Source organism: Mus musculus, chromosome 9 (genome assembly GCF_000001635.26).
Source record: "Mus musculus strain C57BL/6J chromosome 9, GRCm38.p6 C57BL/6J".
In the NCBI taxonomy this organism is placed as follows: Eukaryota; Metazoa; Chordata; class Mammalia; order Rodentia; family Muridae; genus Mus; species Mus musculus.
In genome coordinates this window covers 78,228,320-78,247,186 of record NC_000075.6, presented here as the reverse complement: position 1 = coordinate 78,247,186, position 18,867 = coordinate 78,228,320, and the positions used below count along the sequence as shown (strand labels likewise).

At 45.6% G+C, this 18,867-nt stretch overlaps 1 protein-coding gene and 1 pseudogene across 1 annotated transcript; both read right to left on the bottom strand.

Moving 5' to 3' along the window:
* Positions 587 to 1,700, bottom strand: Dppa5b (developmental pluripotency associated 5B; annotated as a pseudogene).
* Gsta1 (glutathione S-transferase, alpha 1 (Ya)) lies at positions 4,504 to 16,518 on the bottom strand. The gene is made up of 7 exons (NM_008181.3): positions 16,457 to 16,518; positions 14,861 to 14,969; positions 12,052 to 12,103; positions 11,125 to 11,257; positions 7,561 to 7,702; positions 5,529 to 5,660; positions 4,504 to 4,734 (listed from the first exon to the last, which is right to left on the bottom strand). The coding sequence occupies exons 2-7, from the start codon at positions 14,945 to 14,947 to the stop codon at positions 4,609 to 4,611; spliced, it is 672 nt and encodes a 223-aa protein (NP_032207.3). The 5' UTR covers positions 14,948 to 14,969; positions 16,457 to 16,518; the 3' UTR covers positions 4,504 to 4,608.
* Positions 16,519 to 18,867: the final 2,349 nt, after the last annotated feature.

Sequence of the window (18,867 nt, the reverse complement as noted above, 5' to 3'; positions counted from 1 at the left end):
TGCTCACAAAAGGGAGAGCAGTTATGCGCTGGAAACACAGACTTCTCTCCACAGATGAGGGTTTTCTCCCACTGCTGTCAATAGCACTTGTTACATGTACTTGTTCCTAAGTCTCCTACACGTAGGTGTTAAATGTATAGAATCACATACAAAGCTTTGTTTGGAGATAGGGTCCCACTTAGCCCAAACTGGCCTAGAACTTGCTTTGTAGTTAAGACTGGTCATGAACTCCAGATATCCTCCTGCCTCCCAAGAAGATGGACCAGGAACAGGGATTAAACAATTTGCCTTAGGTCATAAAGCCAGAAAGCTCCCCACATGGGATTTATTCCACGTTAACTATCAAACTGGTCTCAATTAGGGTAAACTGAAAACCTACTTTGGTGGCTCTTCAACCCTCACAAGTCCCACTTCCCCTAAGGCAGCAATTCACATTCCATGTTACAAACTAGACAGTGTTTCACAACAGGGTGGATGCCTAAGCTTAAGATTCCACAGGCTATAATCTGTTCAGGCATTTACAAGGATTCAAACGGACACCGGGAAAAGGGTACTGGCTCTTTTCATATTTTAATGACGACGCACATTTTAATCACTTCAATTTTATTTTTTATTTAGAGTGGTAACCTTGGGATTCACATCAGAATGCGCAGCAGGGATCCAGGAATATCTTGCTAGGATGTAACAAAGCTAAAAATCCCGCCAGAACCAAACACTGGCCACAGCTTAACCTGCATCCAGGTCGGAGACACAAGGACTGGAAACTGGCTTCACTCGATACACTGGCCTAGCTCCAGGGTCTTCATGGATTCCTCCAGCTTCAGCACTCCTGCGTGAGAAACACCAAACAGGATTAAGTGTCATGGAACAGGAGGAAGGCCGCATGATTCACCAGCTCTTTAAGCATGTTTTTGTGGACCTCTAATTAGAACCAGGGCTCCACTGGGCCAGTTCTAACGTTCTCCTAGAAACCTGGAGATGGAGTGGGGGGTGGGGGCAGGGTTACCTCAGATAACCCTGCCCAGAGGGATAAGTCCCTACCCCTTCTCACCTTAAGACTTACGTCTGGGCCCCCGAACTCCCAAAAGGTTGTCAGAGACGGCCTAGAGACCAAGGAGGAGTCCCAGGTGATGCCCAAAAGTAAGGCATCCTCAGAGGGATGCAAGCAGTGGAGATGTGAAAAGGGAGGTAAACTCGGTGGAGGCAGGAGGCTACTCCACCGCACCTTGGTTCAGGGCACCTGTTAGAGACTCTCACCTTTTTTGCTGGCGCAGGTGGTACCTCTCAGCCATGGACTGAAGCAACCATTTAGCCCGAACCTTGATGCTTTGATAGCCGTAAATGAAGACCTCGATAAGTTCTTCGGGAGATTCCAGGTTCTTCAGCTCAAACATGGCCTGGCTCACCTGCTCGATGTGAGACATTCGAGATCCCTGTGGGCCTGTCCAGGGAAAGGCAATGAGCATAGTTCCAAGACCCGGAGCTTTGGGCCTTGGCAGCGAGGTCAAGAGTAGCTACTCACCAAACAGATATTTCAGCACCAGCGACTGGACCTGGAATACTTCTGGATCTGTCAGGTCTTCAGGAACTTTCACCCACGGGGGGATGTCTTTACGGGTCACGAGGGTTACCATCATCCTACCAAGGAACCAGACTTCAGGGAAGACGAGATCAAGCTTATCCACGATGGCCCACAGCTCGGACACACTTACACATTCAACAAACTCTCAGATACATTCAGGGGCACTCACACTCACACACACACACACACACACACACACACTTTCATGCATGGACATACACATACTTTGACTTACACATTCACTCACATATACACTCACATGCATACACACACTCTCACATGCATGTATACACACTCACACCTATACACACACTCATACACACACGGGCACAGTTTCTTTATGTGAGAGGAAAGCGAAGGGACCCTGAGTCTGGCTTATTTCACCTAATGTAATGATTTCCAGTCCCTTCTATTTTCACAAAGGTGCCATAATTTCCTGTTTTCTTTATTATTGCATAAAATCCCTCTGTGCGTGCACACCGTAGATCGTTATCCAGGCTGGTTCCATCCCTGCCGCTGTGAATCACGGAGATGCAGCGATCTCTGTGGTTGTGGACCTGGAGTCCTTGGGTAGACGCCCAGGTATGGTTGAGCTGGGTTCCGTGGTCCTATTATTTTCTGTGTTTGGAGGAACAGCTACACTGCTTTTCACAGTGTCAAGTGTTCAAGTTTACACACCACCAGCAGTCACTAAGTGTTCCTCTTCCCTCACATCGTCACAGGCCGTATTTTATACTTATTTAAATATAAATGTGTACATATGTATGTGTGTCACAGTGTATGTATAAAGGTCACAGGACAACTTACTTTAGTTTCTGCTTTCACTGTGTGTTGTCAGGGAGTTAAATTTTGTTGCTTAGTCATGGCAGACAGTTCACTTTACCCACTGAGTCATCTTGTGATAACTTCGTTGGTATTTGGTGTGGTTTTTTTTTCCTTTAAAATTGTATTATAATATTAATACACCATTCTCTACTCTGCTTCCTCCTTCCTAACCCTCAATGTCCATCCCTCCTGACATCTCTCCCAAATTCACAGCCTCCGTTTCTTTAACCTTTATTATAAGACATAGAAAGAAACAAACATAAAGGCAGAAAAGTCATCTGACCCCGAGAAGTTCATTTTAGTCATATTTGAGCACAGCAGAATTTGGTGAAAATTTTCCTAGTGATCATTAGCACAGTCCCGTGTGCACAATAAAACATAAGACTTGGAAACAAGGGACTGGAGAGATAGCTGGTTCAGCAGTTAAGAACACTGACAGCTCTTCCAGAGGTCCTGAGTTCAATTCCCAGCAACCACTTGACTGTACATGTGTACACATGTGAGTACACATGGTGGCCCACAACCATCTGTAATGGGATCTGATGCCCTCTTCTGGTGTGTCTGAAGACAGCTACAGTGTACTCATGTAAATAATAAATAAATCTTTAAAAAAAAAGACACATAAAGGATAAGACACCCAAACTCGTTGTAAGGTCCATATGCCACGTTCAACAAATATGAGCTCCATAGCATAAAAAGCTCCTAATATGGGTTTGGTGGAACATCCAGTGTGGTCTTGGCTACACAGATAGCTCAAAATCTCCTGGCTATTAACTATATTCACTCTCAGCCTCCTAGTTAAAAAACAGGTGACACATCCGTCTTTGTGAAGGAACAGCCCTCCTGATTCCTTGTGCCTTCTGTGAGCACAAGGACCTCTCTGCCTCCCCCAGGTGGGGGAGGGGCTGGACTTGTGTGTAAGATATGGGCCCTGCTCTGAGCTGGAGGTTGATAACAATGTAAGTGGAACTCATCAGAATATACCAGGGCAAGGATGATGAGCCCAGGCTAGACCTGAGGAAGGGAAGGGGGTATTAGAGAGTAGGATTAGGCATGCTCACCAGGCTAGACCTCAACACAAGATATGCAAGGCAGGCCTGTGTCTGGAAGTTCAATGTTGCACAGAAGGGACGAAGTCAAAGAATTCCACTGGGACAAGGACAGAATTTTGTTTTGCTTTTTTTCTTTCTTTCTTTCTTTCTTTCTTTCTTTCTTTCTTTCTTTCTTTCTTTCTTTCTTTCCTTGTTTTGATATAAGGCAAATCTATTCTGTAGCTCTGGTTGTTCTGAAACTCACTATGTAGACCAGGCTAACCTCAAATTCACAGAGATCTATGTAGCTCTCCTTCCCAAGAGCCGGGATGAACAGCATGTGCTACCATATGTAGCTGTAGAGAGGTACATTTCAAAAATACTTTCTGTTATTGTTATTTTTCCTGGAAGCATATTTTTCCTATATATTTTAATTTTTGCATTAAATTTTTTTTACATTATGTGTTGAGAAGATTTGCGTACCTGTGTGTGTGTGTGTGTGTGTGTGTGTGTGTGTGTGTGTGTAATGGGTGTACAGTGCCCATAAAGGTCAGACAAGGACACTGGGTCCTACAGAGGTGGAATTAGACATAGTTGTGAGACGTGGTGTAGATGCTAGGGAACTAACCTGGGTCCTCTGCAAGAGCAACCAATGCTCTTTCCATCTGAGCCAGGCCTCCAGATCCTCCTTCCCTTTAAATATTTAATTTTGTTTCCTCATTGCCTCATTGTTTTTCCTCATTTAAAATTTCTTTCAACAGCTGCTTAATGCCTGCTTCCTCCAACTTAGTCCTTTTTATCTTAAAGTTTTTCCCATTTTATTTTTTCCCTTTTTCTTTTCACTTCCTCATCTTGTAAATAAATTTTGCTTTAATCTTATTGGTTTGTTCTACATTGATGTTAATTAGTTACACCTTATGTTTTGTGTGTGTGTGCGCGCATGTGTGTTTTTTAATTTCTCCTCATGCTTTATAAGCTTTGTTTCCTGTGAAGTGATTCTTGTTTGCCTTCCTCTTTGCTATGCTAGCAATCTGAGCTCATACTTAGAACTTATGAGGAGCATATACCAGTTGTTAATTTTTTATTATTGCAAAATAGCCAGGATCAACAATTGCTTTTTATAATTGCAAACCATTAGAGGCCAGTATCTGTGGCTCCATCAATGCAGCTTCACTGAATCTTGAAAGCCTTCCTTGCTTCTTGAATTTGTTTTGCATCCATGGGAGGCTTTCTCTGGCTGCCAGGCTGTAGGAACTTCTTCACATTGGGGAGGCTGCTGATTCTGCTCTTGAAGGCCTGTGATTCAGAAACCACAAATTGACCATTGGTAGTAGGCATGTGCAGGACCCAGGGATTTGAGCCCCTCCCAGAACATCATCAACTGCATCCTTGCAACAGCTCCAGTGTTGGCATGAGAAGCTTGAAAAACCATGAGCCAGAGGCAGAGCTCAGCATCATATGTCTTCAGAGCTCCTTTGACATCCAGTTACCATCTCCTCTAGACACGCCCTGTAGATCTGCCTCTGTGGCGATGTCTCTCAGGTGTGAATGAGAGAGAAGGAAAGAGAAAGGAAGACATGAAAAACTGATTTGCAAATGGAGACAGGAATGTCCAAGTCTAACCAGAAGCAACTCAGCCAGTTTTCACACTGGGAGACAGAGATGGGGTGATGGGGGTGGGACTGGGAACAGCATGAGAGGGACTGGAGAAAAGAGCAGGCTACAGAGAGCAGGAGACAGAGCTGAGGGAAGGGGATCACATGACAGAGGCCTGATCAGACATTGAGTGAGCAAAGACAGGACACAAAAACACACAGAAGTCTAGATAAAAGAGAGGCCAGAAGCCTCCTGCCAGGAACAGGGGTCCAAGGAGAGAGCTTTGGGGCCATGCCTCTTTCTCATTACAAAGGGCAACATATTCTTCCTGGGATACCATCCTCAAATCTCCACATGTAAAAAGATTATTTTTAAGCCTCAATCTGAGGGTCTAGTAGCTCAGTTTAGAGGCCAGAGAGTAGGGACCTCAGCCCTCAGTCCCACCATGTATTTTCAGAGGCATGTGTGTGGCTGCCTCTCTGAGGTGGTCTCACCTTCAGCAGAGGGAAAGGGGTCAGAAGGCTGGCATCAAACTCTTCAACATAGAGGAGAACTTCCAGTAGGTGGATGTCCACCCTGGTCAGCCTGTTGCCCACAAGGTAGTCTTGTCCATGGCTCTTCAACACCTGCAAAATGAAAGGAGACTGGTTATGAACGCAAAGAGTTGGGCTGGGGCCCTCACTCTCCAAGCCTCTCAAGGGGACACTCTGCCTTTGCTTGGCAGGTATAGAAGTACAGACATTTTCTAGGCATATGATGCAAGAGGGGACATGAGAAGTCAGCTGTGTGACCTCTTTAAAAGCCTGGAGACCTTTCTCTGTTATTGCTACATTTCCAGACACTTCACACCATCACCCTTACATATATTTTCTACATGTGATAAGCATTTAGCCCCTGACACAATATGGTTCTCCTCCTTGTATAAAATGATGGAGCACTGAAATTTCAGGACATTCCTCTCTCTCTCCTCTCTGTTTAGTCTTTCATAGGCAAAGGCTTCACCTTCAGGCCAGCATCATCCACCCCAGAGAACACCCAGTGTCTGCCTTTCTCCTTTGTCTGCCTTCCTCATTTCTCTGGAATCTAAACTCCAGCATTGGCTCTGACTCCTAACTTCACTGGTCATGACTGACATGTTGAATTGCACAAGGGGAACAGAGTAGGACTCTGCCAGGAACTTGGACCTGATGAGTGTTGGACCGATGGAGATATGAGTGGACAGGTGAACATGGATGATAAAGATAACACCATAGGGTGCTAATCTTACAATCCTGCTAGCATATTTGCATTTTACATTTATTTCAACATTTCTGGTTGAATGAAGTTTGAATAATAACACTGTCCTGTTTGTAGACATATGTGATTTGCATACATATGAAAATCACAGATAACCAAAAGGAAAAGAATATACTACACCATGAGATACAACGTATCATAATGTGTGTGTGTGTATACACACACACACACACACAGAGTATGATATATATATACAGTATGATATACACACACACACAGGAAAAAATTATAACTCCCACATTCAAAAACAAACAGAAGCCAGTTGTGTGGCATGCACATTTAATCCCAGCACTCAAAAGGCATAGGCAGGTGGATCTCTGTGAGCTTGATGCCGGTCTATAGAGAGATTCTGCGTTAAGAAAAGAAAGAAGAAAAGAAAACCTAAGACCAAAACTACAAAAGTAAGCATCAAGTGTCCTTCAGAACATGGCTCATGGTATACATGGAGGTCATGAATATCACAGAGACGATTTCAACTGTGATGACTGGACAGTGTGTCCTATGAGACAGGCCCTTGACTGTCAGCCCCACAGGCAGGTCCCACCTCCTCTAGAGCAGACAACCAGGTCCCTCGGGAATTTGTAAGATGCCCTTCTCTAGGACCATAGTTTTAGCTCTTATCATTTACTTGACAGAAGTATAACACCTTCTGAAGTGTTCTTGGTTTGCCTTCAAAGAGAAGCCCTGATCATGAGAGGTACTGCATGGGCATTGACCTTCATTTGCTGAGTGGGCGAGGCATTTCTCTTAAGATGAGACCCCAAGTCCTGCAAGCTAGTTTTCCTTAACATCTCTTCAGCACCCTCCTCCTCTCCACCCTCCATCTCTCTCCCTGTTCAGATATTTCCCCTCTGTCTTTGTTGCCCTATCATATCCTCCTGATGGGCAGCTGCTCTCAGGCCTCCCTGTGTAACAGAATGTTTTCCCATCTGTTGTTCACTGCAGTTCTCTGTGGAAGGGAAGCCCATTGTGTTCTGTAGGACCCAGATCCTTCTCTTGGGTGGCTCAGTCTTCCACAGACCCAGTGTTGCTTGTGGCCATGAAGCCTATTGAATGATGGATGCTAGACTGGCATGAGCATCCATTGCTCTTTCCAGGCCATTTTTGCACAGTGCCCTGTGCAGGCTCATGGAAGTGAAGGCCAGTGTAGCAGTAGCCTTTGTCTCCCAGCCTCTGCCTTTCTCTTGTCCCAGAAACTCAGTGTCCCCAGACTTCAAAGAGCCTACTTACCTTTTCAAAGGCAGGCAAGTAACGGTTTTTGGTCCTATCTTTTGCCAAGGCAGTCTTGGCTTCTCTTTGGTCTGGGGGACATAATACCAATTGCCCAATCATTTCAGTCAGATCTAAAATACCTTCTGAATACATGTCAATCCTAAAAGACAAAAGTTTCCAAATTGTCAAGAATCTCCTATTTTACATTTGAATGTGAAAAGCTGAGAAATTTACCATGAACGATGCTGGCAAAGCTATTTGTCTGTAGTGGGTCATTATCTCTTCCATTGGACAGATATATTAACTTCCCCCGTGAACATCCTGCTGGTTCTGATACACTTTTATAATTAAAAAAAATTCTTCTCGTACACATTATAATCAGACCACTGTTACCCCTCCTCCCTGCACTCCTCCCAGTTTTTTTTTTGTTTTATTTAAATTTTGTTACACACATATGCCCTAACACAAGCACAAAAAAATAATTAATCACAGGACCATCTAAAGATGCAGTCATAATTGATGGCATCTCAGAAGATAACCATCAACTTACAACAGGCTTGTTCTATGCCTGTCTGTCTGTCTGTCTGCCTGTCTACCTATGTACCCACCTCTCTCTGACACTGTTCAACAAGCATGCTGAGATTCTCAGAGCTAACAACCTGCATTCCCTGTAAGCTCAAACAGAGCCCCTGGATCAGCCACCAGAAGCCTGTCTGTTCATCTCCCATTGTGCTGCACAGCCTGGAGTCATTTTTGGTCAGTGTTAGAAGTTGTCCATCCATTTCTCATGAAGCACATCTGTATGACCTCCACATGCTGCTGACAGATCCTAGGCTTGTTAACATTTGTCAAGACTTATCTTCGTCAATCTCCAGAAAAGTTCCTGAACAGCCAAGCTAGACAGTGAAGTAGTTAGGAAACAGAAAGCTGGTGATGAGGTATAGAACAAGGGGCCATGTTCCAGCCCCAGCAAACAGCAGAACTTTGGCAGCTTCGGCTATATGTATCTGGCTTGGTAGTCAATAGAAAGAGACTACTGGGCCAATTGATGCTGGTTAGCTGGAGCTAAGAAGTCAGTGGTGATTAAGAAGAGACAGCATCACTGAGGTGAGAGCTTCTGGGAAGTGTTTTTTGACAGCACAAAGAAGCTGTGTTCTAGAGCTAGCCGGGGTTGTACCTCATGCTGCAGCTGGACTTCCTAATGTGTAAGAGTCACCCAGGTGGTACTGGTTTTGAAGGCATAAAGAGGTCATGAAGAGCAGCTGAAGCTTGGCACCGTGAGAGGCCTTGAAAGGCCACTGGTGAAGGTGCAGCCTAGATATCAGTTGACAGCCCAGAAATGAAGGGGTCCTGGCACCTGGAAGAGAGCCGACGAGAAACTACTGGTAAAGCCTAGTTGCAGTGGAAGACTCCAGCGTATTGGAGATGCCAGTACCATGGGATGATCACCAAGAGCAGCAGCAGCAGTGAAGTGGATCAACCAGAGCCTAGAGTGCTACAGAGGGCAGAGCTGGAGAAGTGACCCAAGCCCTTTGGAGGAGCCCAGAAGATCAAGTGTAGATCCCAGATTATGAAACACGAACATGTGAAGTTTAAGTTGCCTTAGAAACCCCATGATGTTTGAGATACCAGAGCCATGGGATATCTGCTGAGGAAAGCTGCTAAAGGGAGTGGAATCAGCCCAGGAGAAAGAAGTTTGTTGCAGACAACAAAGATGAAAAAGAAGTTGGAGATCTAAAGACCACCTTGGAGATGCAGAGTTTGGAGTTTGCCCAGCAGGTTTCCTGTCTTACTTTGGGGATTACAATTAAGTGATTGGTTGAATCTCAGAAGAGACTTTTAACTTTGGACTTTTGACGTTGTTGAGACTGCTATACAGTATGGAAGTTGGACTAAATGTACATTTTATTATCTTATATATAAGTTATGTTCCTCCAAAGACTCATGTATTTATGGGGCCGAGTTGAATGTGATGGTTTGTATATGCTTGGTCCAGGGAGTGGCAATTAGGAAGTGTTGCCTTGGTTGGAGTACATGTGCCATGGGCTTTCAAACTCTATTTCTAGGTGCCTAGAAGCCAGTCATTGACTAGCAGCCTTCAGATGAAGATGTAGAACTCTTAGCTCCTCCTGCACCTTGCCTGCCTGGATGCCTCCATGTTCCTGCCTTGATGATAAAGGACTAACCTCTGAAGCTATAAGCCAACCCCAAATAAATATCCTTATAAAAGTTTTCGTTTGGTTTTTTGTTTGTTTGTTTGTTTTTTGTTTTTGATTTTGGCAGGGTTTTACTCTGTAGCCCTGGCTGTACTGGAAATCACTCTAGAGATTTAGCTGGCCTTGAACTCATAGAGCTCTGCCTGCCTCTACCTCCTGAGTGCTTGGCTTGGATTAAAGTGGGCACTCCACGGCCACGTGGCAATTTGTCTATTTCTTTATTCTGTCAATCCAGAGCATATCACCAGACATATGTTTTCCCTTGTTCTAAACTGTATGTTGTACAGTTCTTTATGGAGAGGTGAGGCATCACATTTTCACACTATAGCATTTTTGGCTCCTTGAAAGATGGTATTCTGCATTTCAGTACGTCTGTGGCAGTCTAACAACGTCAGCATACTGCAATGTTAGAAGAGGTTGATCCCCTCTCCCCTCCACTTCCTTCTTATCCATGCTGAGTACAGGAACACTTCCCATGAAATAAACCATAGAACATGTGGCCCTAGTATCTGCTTCCTTTACAGAATACAATGCTTGTTCTTTATCCTTTCCTGCTTCCCTCACTGCACCATCTATTTTCATGGCTAAATTGGAACCTCCTCTTTCATCCATTACTGAATATGTTGACTGATTCACAAGTAGAAAATTATATATGAATATTTCTATACATGCACTGTTAAAGCCAAGTCTCTATTTCCCGTGGACATGTCTTCCCCATTAGTGTTGCTGGCTAATATCACTTTTAGTTCTGGGAGCAACTGTGACACTCCCACACGTGGTTTATGAGTGAAGGATTCTGCCACAGTAGAGTGGGTTCCAGTGTGGATGCTGCCACCAGCCTGGCTGCTTTAGCCCTGAGTTAAAGCTTCAGGTGACCCTGGTTTTCAGGAACCAGCCTCTCTAAGGCTCAGTGAGTTGACCAATCCGCAGAACTGGCTGGCATTCAGGTTCTTGCTCTGCAGTATTCCTTCCTGGATGTAGGTAGCAGTTCCTTCTGCCCCTCCTTCCCTAGGACCCTCCTCTAATCTCCATTCCCAGGTCCTTTGTCCTGAGCTGTTGGCTGAGGTGCAGTCCCTGAAGCTTGAGTGCCTGAGTCATGATTCCACCAAGCTCAGGATCTGTGGCCCCTCATGTTTGCAGCTGAGTCCCTGGGCTGTGCTTTGAGCATCATCCCCTGCTGTAGTCTCACTCTGCTGATCCCACCCCATCTGCTCTTCCCTCCCCTCCACCCTCTGCCATCCTTGGCCTAAGTGTTTATACCCAGAACCACCATAGACATAAACCCTGTCACTCTCTTGCTCACTTAAGGAAGGACCCAAATGCTTCCCTTGTTTCCCATGGGGTAATAACAAGAAATATATCATACAGGGCTCTCTCCTTCATGTCCTTCCCATAGAGGTCATATTTGGTGGCGATGTAGTTGAGAATGGCTCTGGTCTGCGCCAGCTTCATCCCATCAATCTCCACCATGGGCACTTGGTCAAACATCAAATTCCCATCTGTGAAAAGAAAAAGGGAAAAGATCTGCCGAGTGTCCCAGACTCACTTCTCGGGAACAGAAAACTATTGAAGTTTCTCAACATGCAGAGGAATTGTAAGGAGCGGCTGTCTGTCTTTCAAGTGGAATCTCGTTTATTTTAGGCTGTTTCCTCTCTGTCTCACCCATCTCATCCTCTTTTGAGCATCTCTCATTCACCTTAATTTCCTATCCACGTATATATTATATCTCTCATGTATGATTGTATGTTCCCATCCTTGGGTGAATTAAGGAGGTGAGGAGGGACAGCCAATGACCACCATGCAAACAGAGCTAAGTAGAGAGTCTGAAAGTCTCATTATGTTCATGGCATTAGGGTGTTTCTTATATAGTGAGCCTCCTTGTTATCCTCCAGCCTGTATCTGTCAAGGGATAGTAACTCATCAGAGGGTATAATAAAAATGCTTGAGAAAACATCCCAGTTGTTTCTCCACCCATGATTTAATCCCTGGACACGTTTGTGGTTGATGGGCAGCGTGGGTAAAACACAGAGGAAGCGAGGAAGCCTGAGAGAACTAGCTCACTCTGATGCAGAATTAATGAGAAAACCTTCCCAAGTCACCAGACAAATCCTTGGAGACCTCTGACCACGCCCCCATTCCCACTATTCCCATTTCAGGCCACTCAGGGAGCCCCACCACCTACATCAGACCACTCTGCCTTTCGGACTATTCCCACCCACCGCCCACCAACATCACCTTCAGACAGGCCTTCCCCGCGGTTCCTCACTGATGTCACACAGATACTCTGTGTTACCTTTTTTTAGCTTTTCCAAATCTTCCGGACTCTGTATAAACTTCTCTTCAAACTGAAAGCAGGAAAATAAAAGCATGCTCATTAGCTCCTTCTGTGTTACTGTAGACCTTTGAACTTCAGTGGTCCCTGTTGGGTACTTCATCTGCAGTACTGAAAACTTCCAGGAGATACAAAGGAGTCTATTCATGGCCACTTGGAAATTCAGAATAGATTGTTCAGCAAATGGGCATTGAGCACAACCAAGCTGCTCATTCTTGGCTCATTCCTCCTCTAGAACACATGATGGCCATGCTTAGGTCCTAAGAAGAGCGTGATCTCCCTGGCAGGCAAGCACTGAGACTTTGTTGAGGTTTTGTGCTCTCAGGAAAGCCTGCTAATTCCAGTGAGAACAGGATAGAACTTTCCAGATCTCCATCCTGGCGCATGGCATAGACCTATGACCACTTGGCTTTTGTTTCTTCAGGATTTAGTTTTACTAATTTTAGTTGTACATGCGTGCAAACATATGTGTGTGTTTTCTCCATATGAATACATTCCTCTTGGAGGTCAAGATCAAGGAGGCCAGGTGTAGAAATGCCCTTGGGGCTGGAGTAACAGGCAGTTATTACCTGTCTTATCTGAGTGCTGCAAACCACAGAAGATTGCCTGCATGTTCAGTAAGAACTCTAAACAGCTACACCATTACACCAGCCCCTTGGTAAAGTTGCTTACATGTCAGGGCCATTGTTGTGGTTTTCATATATTTATGTCATTTATGTATGAGTATTAAATGTTTTTGTGTGCACATACCCAGTGACAACCCACCATGGCAGTTACATATGTTACTGGGATCTGAACCCATATTTAATCTTTAGGCCCAGCCATCTCTCCAGCCCTCTAAAGTAATCTAAACCACTCTTTTCCCTTCAGATTGTAAAGAAACTTTTAGTTTTACAAGATTGAAAATTGGCTTCCACCTTGCCTAGTGAGATTGTTTGCTGATGGTTCCACAACCTGACAGGATCAGGTTGATAGGCAACATAAATAGAAGCATCAGCAACTTGCACAGCCTTCAGAGAGGTACAGGGATCACACAGCAGTCATCACAGATGGGAGCTGAATTGTGATGGGCTGGTGGGGGTGAGTTCGATGGTGAGAGTGATGCCAATGGCCATCCTTCAGGCACATGGCATCTGCAAGGTTTGAGTCTGGCTCTCTAACAGCCCCACCCACTGCCTTCCCAGTCACTATGGGACTCAGAAGAGGAAGGCTTCTGTGCAGATGGCCCCATCCCTGCCTTGCTCTTGTGCTGAACTCAGCACCCCAGTGGCTTAGCACTTATCCCCCAGCCACAACGCTGTCATATGGACTCTGGAGCCCATTATGTGTTTATTTAAAGCATTCTCCCCGGGGACGGCTCTGGAGTTCTTATGCTCTCCCTCATTCAGAAAGGATCCAGTGGAAGCCTTTAGGAATGGAGAAGGGGCGATTGCACAGCTTAGGTTAAAAACGTGGCCATGACACTGCGGGAGGACACCAGCGGTCCTCCTGGGATGCCACTTCATCCTTTAAGCCTCCAATTCTGCTGCTATCTGAGGACCTAATCTCCAACTAGCAGTGTCTACTACTTCATCCCCAGGCATCCCTAACTGCTGAGCACCCCTGGTGTGACCTGGGAGGTGTTTTCCCCAGTGATGCCGCTAGAGGGCAGCACTAAAGCCTACCTGCATTTTTTGCTCAAAAGCTTGAAAGGAAAGCATTTAGCTGCTGAATGCTGCTGCCCTCTCCTCACCTGGGCCACTCACACTGAAAGCTGAAGCTCAGAGACATGGAGGCTGCCTGAGGATGTGAGCTCTCTCTTATTCACCACGTATACCCACCCGACAGCCCTGTGCCTGCCGTTTAATAGTCGTGGGAAACTGATTACTGAGTGTTGTTCCGTTTCAACAGGTTGTTTGTTACCTTTTGTGTCAGGCCTCTCATTTGTTGTGGGTGATTTAAATTTAACTCTACTTAGTTTTCTGGTATAGTTTATCTCTTTTAATGTTTTTATACTATATGTGGAAAGGTGTGTGTGTGTGTTTGTGTGTGTGTTTGTGTGTGTGAGCATGCACATGTCTGCTCAATTGCCCATGATGGTCAAAGGCATGGAACCCTCTGGGGTTAGAGTGACAGGTGTTTCTGAGCAGCCTGTACCCGTCCTCTGCAAGAACAGTGTGGGATTTTAACCGCTCAGCCATCACTTCAGTCCCTGCCCCTTTAAACCATCTTTATCATAGAAACTTCAGTTTCTCTGCTATAAAACTACAAGTATCTCCATATGTCAGTCCCCAGCTCCAATACCCCAGCTGCAGGCCACCCTGCTCATCTCTGTGCCCATCTTCTCTGAGACTGACTGTAATGTCACACAGTCCTGTGCTGTCACAGGTCCGCAGCACAAACACCTCACATAACTTATATACTCCAAACATATGGAGTCATTTTGAATGAATAGTGGCTTTCCTAACGTCACAAGATCATACCATAAATCTGTAATAATCAATTAGTGTCACCTAGTAACCAGTATTCAAGTTTCTGTTTCCATGTTTCATTATGTAATTTGATTAATCTCAAGTAAGCGATTAATTATTTGATTTTAATTGTGGATGATTTTTTCCTAGAAAGCACAGTAAAATTTCACTATGTCCAGTCGATCCATCCCCTTTTTAGTACTAGACAGTTAACCATTAAAGGCAAACTTCACGAGCTTCTCCTGGCATGGACTCTCTCAGCTTAGAGAAGTATTTTAAACTGGCTCTGAGGTCCAGCTGCGGAACCCTGCACAACCTACCTCCACCCCTGCTGCAGCCAGGAGCCACCTGATGCACTCCATTCTGCCCCGGGCATTGAAGTAGTGAAGCACGGGCTTCCCGGCCATTGCAGCAACTGTGGTTCACGGTCTAGGGGTGAAAAGGCAGAGAGGTCAGCCCAGGAGCCTGTGGGGTGGATGTGTTTAGTAACACACACTGGAGAGGGCAGTCTGCCTCCTCCATGGCTGGCTTGCAGGGGGTGGCCACCCACCTGCAGTTGCACCAAACCAGATTCAGCTGCCCTTGAGGACAGAAGCAGAGTTGCCTAGAGCCTATAGTTACTAAAAACCTGGGAGCCTGCTGAGCCTGGGGGTGAAGAGCCATCCTGGAGGGGAATGAGGCACAGATCCTCCCTGGTTCTTTGATTCCTGGTCTACTCTGTTCAAAAGTTTCCATTGGCCTTATGTCACCCTGCCTCTGCCATTGCACACTTCTCTCTGCAGTTCTGTTTCCTACCCTTGTATGCACCTCTATGGTCATGTAGAAAATACGGTACACGGTGGCAAGTTCAGGCCACAGTCCTCAGATATCCCAAGGCTCCATAGTTCAAGATTCACACTCTTTTCCCTCTTGCTTTCTCAGGCTCACCATTTAAACAAACAGGTTGTATTGAGTTTTTAAATAATAAACTAGCAATAACGTAACAAATCTAAGTACCCCGTTCTTTCAACAGAATTATCAAAGCAATGGGAATCCGCATATCAGACACAAATGATCTAGAAAACCGAGCTGGGAATTTGATTTGGGAGAGGGACCCGGGAGGGTCTGTGGTGAATTTCGCTTTGTCTGTCTGTCTGTCTGTCTGTCTGTTTGTTTGTTTGTTTGTTTGTTTTGAGACAGGGTTAGCCCTGGCTGTCCTGGAACTCACTCTGTAGACCAGGCTGGCCTTGAACTCTCAAATTCGCCTGCCTCTGCCTCCCAAGTGCTGGGATTACAAGTGTGAGCCACCACTGCCCAGCATGAATTTCACTTCTTAAGTGAGAGGAATCTGCAAGTTCTCTGTGGGTTTGGGGATGCAGAAGAACATTGTTGATCTTCATTTTGCCTGAGAGGACAGGCCAGGCCCAGACCTCACTATCCTAAACCCCATGCCCTTAGATTCCCCTGCAAATCTGTTAAACCCCACCCTTTGGCTCAGTGACACTGAAGGAGGGGCAGGAAGGAGGGGACAGACAGAAGTAGAAGGGGAAAAAAGAGGAGAAGGAGAGGAGGAAGGAACAGAAGGAAAGAAGAAAGGATAGAAAAGGAGGACGGGAGACTGGAGGAGGGAAAGATGGAGGGAAAAGGGATGAGGAGGGAGGGAGAACCGAAAGAAGGAATAGAGGGGGAGCAATAGGTGGGTACTGGATGTTCAGTCTCAAAGAAATGCATATGAACCAGAACCAAATGCAGGTAAATCAATCGTAATGGACATTGAATATGAGCAGAGCCTATTATATACATGGGTGAGGATTACATAATAAATCTAATTATCTTATGCAATCAGTGCATGCTAACTAAATAAAACGCTGAAAAACTAGTTTGCAGTGCTGCAGACCTGGGAAGAGGTTCCACAGGTTATAAGAGAGAACACTGACCTAGTGAGAGTCCTGGCTTCTTCTCCACTCAGCTCACAGTCCAGCTCCAGAGGAGTGTGCACGCTCCTTTAGTAAGGTGACAATTCTTACCCAGGGTGTGGGGACAAATAGGGAACAGCCCCTCCCACAGACACACACAGAGTCCAAGATTCCAGAGTTTCATGATAGACTAGAAAGGTGCCAAATCATCGGGAGGGGCTGACAAGCCACCACCTTTCCCTGAAGATCTGGCTCCATTCATGAAGTTCTTGGTGTCATGCTTATGGGCCTCTAAGTCACCTCTCCTCTCCATGATCCTGTGAGTAACCTGAAAGAGACATCTTGGCTAAGAAGGGAAGAAAGGAAGGAGGGAAAACTGCACTAGGAGCAGAAATAATACCACAGAGTCAACCCTGAGAACCCTCTGCTATGTAACAATGTGACATTGAACTATTGGATTTCAGGGATGGCTTGTTAAGTAGCCCTAAATTGCAGAATTAATGCATTGTCTCAAATTCAAGGCTAAGTTAAACACAACAGGTCACACTGCTCCCTCCTTGTTTTCTCTGGTGAAGCATGTTAATATTAAAATCCTGCCATAGCATGATATCTATCTTAATCTTTGTCCTGCTTTGATTAAAAAACTCAAGAGCCAGAGGGCAGAAAGGAGGGACACAGCTCACACTTAACTTTATCTGGATGACCAGACACATTCTGTCCAGCCTGCTCTAGGTCTCAGTGCAGCCTGTGAGTCCCTGCAGTTACTCCTGTGGGAAAGTTGCTTTGTCACCATTAGCAATGTCATTTCCAAGCTAATGAGAATTACTGATCCTTCCTGCCAAGTTCAGACATGGCTCTTATCCACAACAAGGTCATTCTCGCTGACTTCACTCACACACCCACAAGCTGATTCATGATTTTAGTTAATCCTTGGTTCATGGGTCTTGGTTATTAATCATTACCTGATGATCTGGCTGGCCTCCGGGATGCCTGTCACATGCCTAAGGCTGTATACCCTACCAGAGAGGAGGGCTGGCCTCTTTTTATCTTGATGTCCACTGCTAATTTCTCTTCAGCTATAGAATTTCGTTCTTCAAGGGCCCTTCACTTTGCTAAAAACAGATGACAACCTAGCCATTTTGCATTTCATGGTACACACATGGCACCAGCACAGGGCCTCAGCCACAGGGATGAGTTGTGTTTGAACACTGCTCATGAAAGTTCCTGTCACCGCCTGAGAGCCTATGGCAGAGGAGGGAAGGAAACCCGTGGTGAAAGGAGATGTCCCAGGAGAGCAATGCCAAGACCCAGCAGAGACAACTGGGAGATCTACAGTGCACAGCAAGGGCTGATTCAGGAGTACTGCTGAGGACTGCCTTTGCCTTAGAGCTGAGTGCATTGTCCCTCCCTGGAAAGGAAGCACTCAGCTGCCTGCCTGTTCTGTGCCATTTGCCTGTGGTCATGTGGAGGCCCTGTTCTTCAAGCCTGCCTGCACTTTAGCCTTTCTCTGAAGTCCAGACTCCACACTCATGTTTCTTCAGCTGGCCCTCCTTCTCTGCATCCTCTCCATCCTTTTCCTCTGCATCCTCTCCATCCTCTGGGCTGCACTGCCTCCACCAGGTCCCTTTCTAGATGAAGTGAAGCCCTGAGTGAAGAATTCTAGAGGGCTTGGTTCCAAGTTCCCATGGCTGGCCAGGTGTGTGTACAGAGAGAGGCCACGATGGACATGTGACCAACTTCCCTTGAGTGTTGGAGATGTGTCCCTGTGTGCAGGTGTACAAAGGACAGTTGGATGATTTGTCATGTGCTACTCCACCAGACTAACAAATGTCCAAGCTCTTTGGTGCAACTCCTGAACTTTCATCTGCAATAAAAACTTGATGTGTCCTTCAAATGTGTTCTTTAAAATTACTTGGGCTTCAGAAAAGTTTCACGGGACTGAGAGTGCAGCTTGGTGGTATAGCCTGCTCTGCCATGCTCCCAGGAGCCTGGGGCAGAGCCCTATCATGGAAAAGCTCGAAGGTTGGAGTCAGTTAATCTAGACGCATGTGACAGTTTATCTCTATGTGCCTATTAATCTATCTCTGTGTACCTGTTAATCTAGAAGTGTGTGACAGTTCATCTAGAAGTGTGTGACTGTTTTCTAGATGCCACCTCTGTGTTGTCACCTTTCTCTATGTCATTCTTTGTCTTCCCTCATGAGTTGGATATGTTGAGGGGTATTAGATATTTTTGTGCAAAATATCACATACTTGATGCTCTTTTCTGTGTGTGACTTCCATACACTGTCATGTTCATTACATAGGGTGTGAGTCTCTGTAGACTATAGGGATATCATCATCTTCTCTTGTCTACCTTGGTCCCCTCTTTGCTTTTTATTAGTCAGCACTTCCTGCTCCACTGAACCCAGCCATTTCGCCATGCGTTATTTG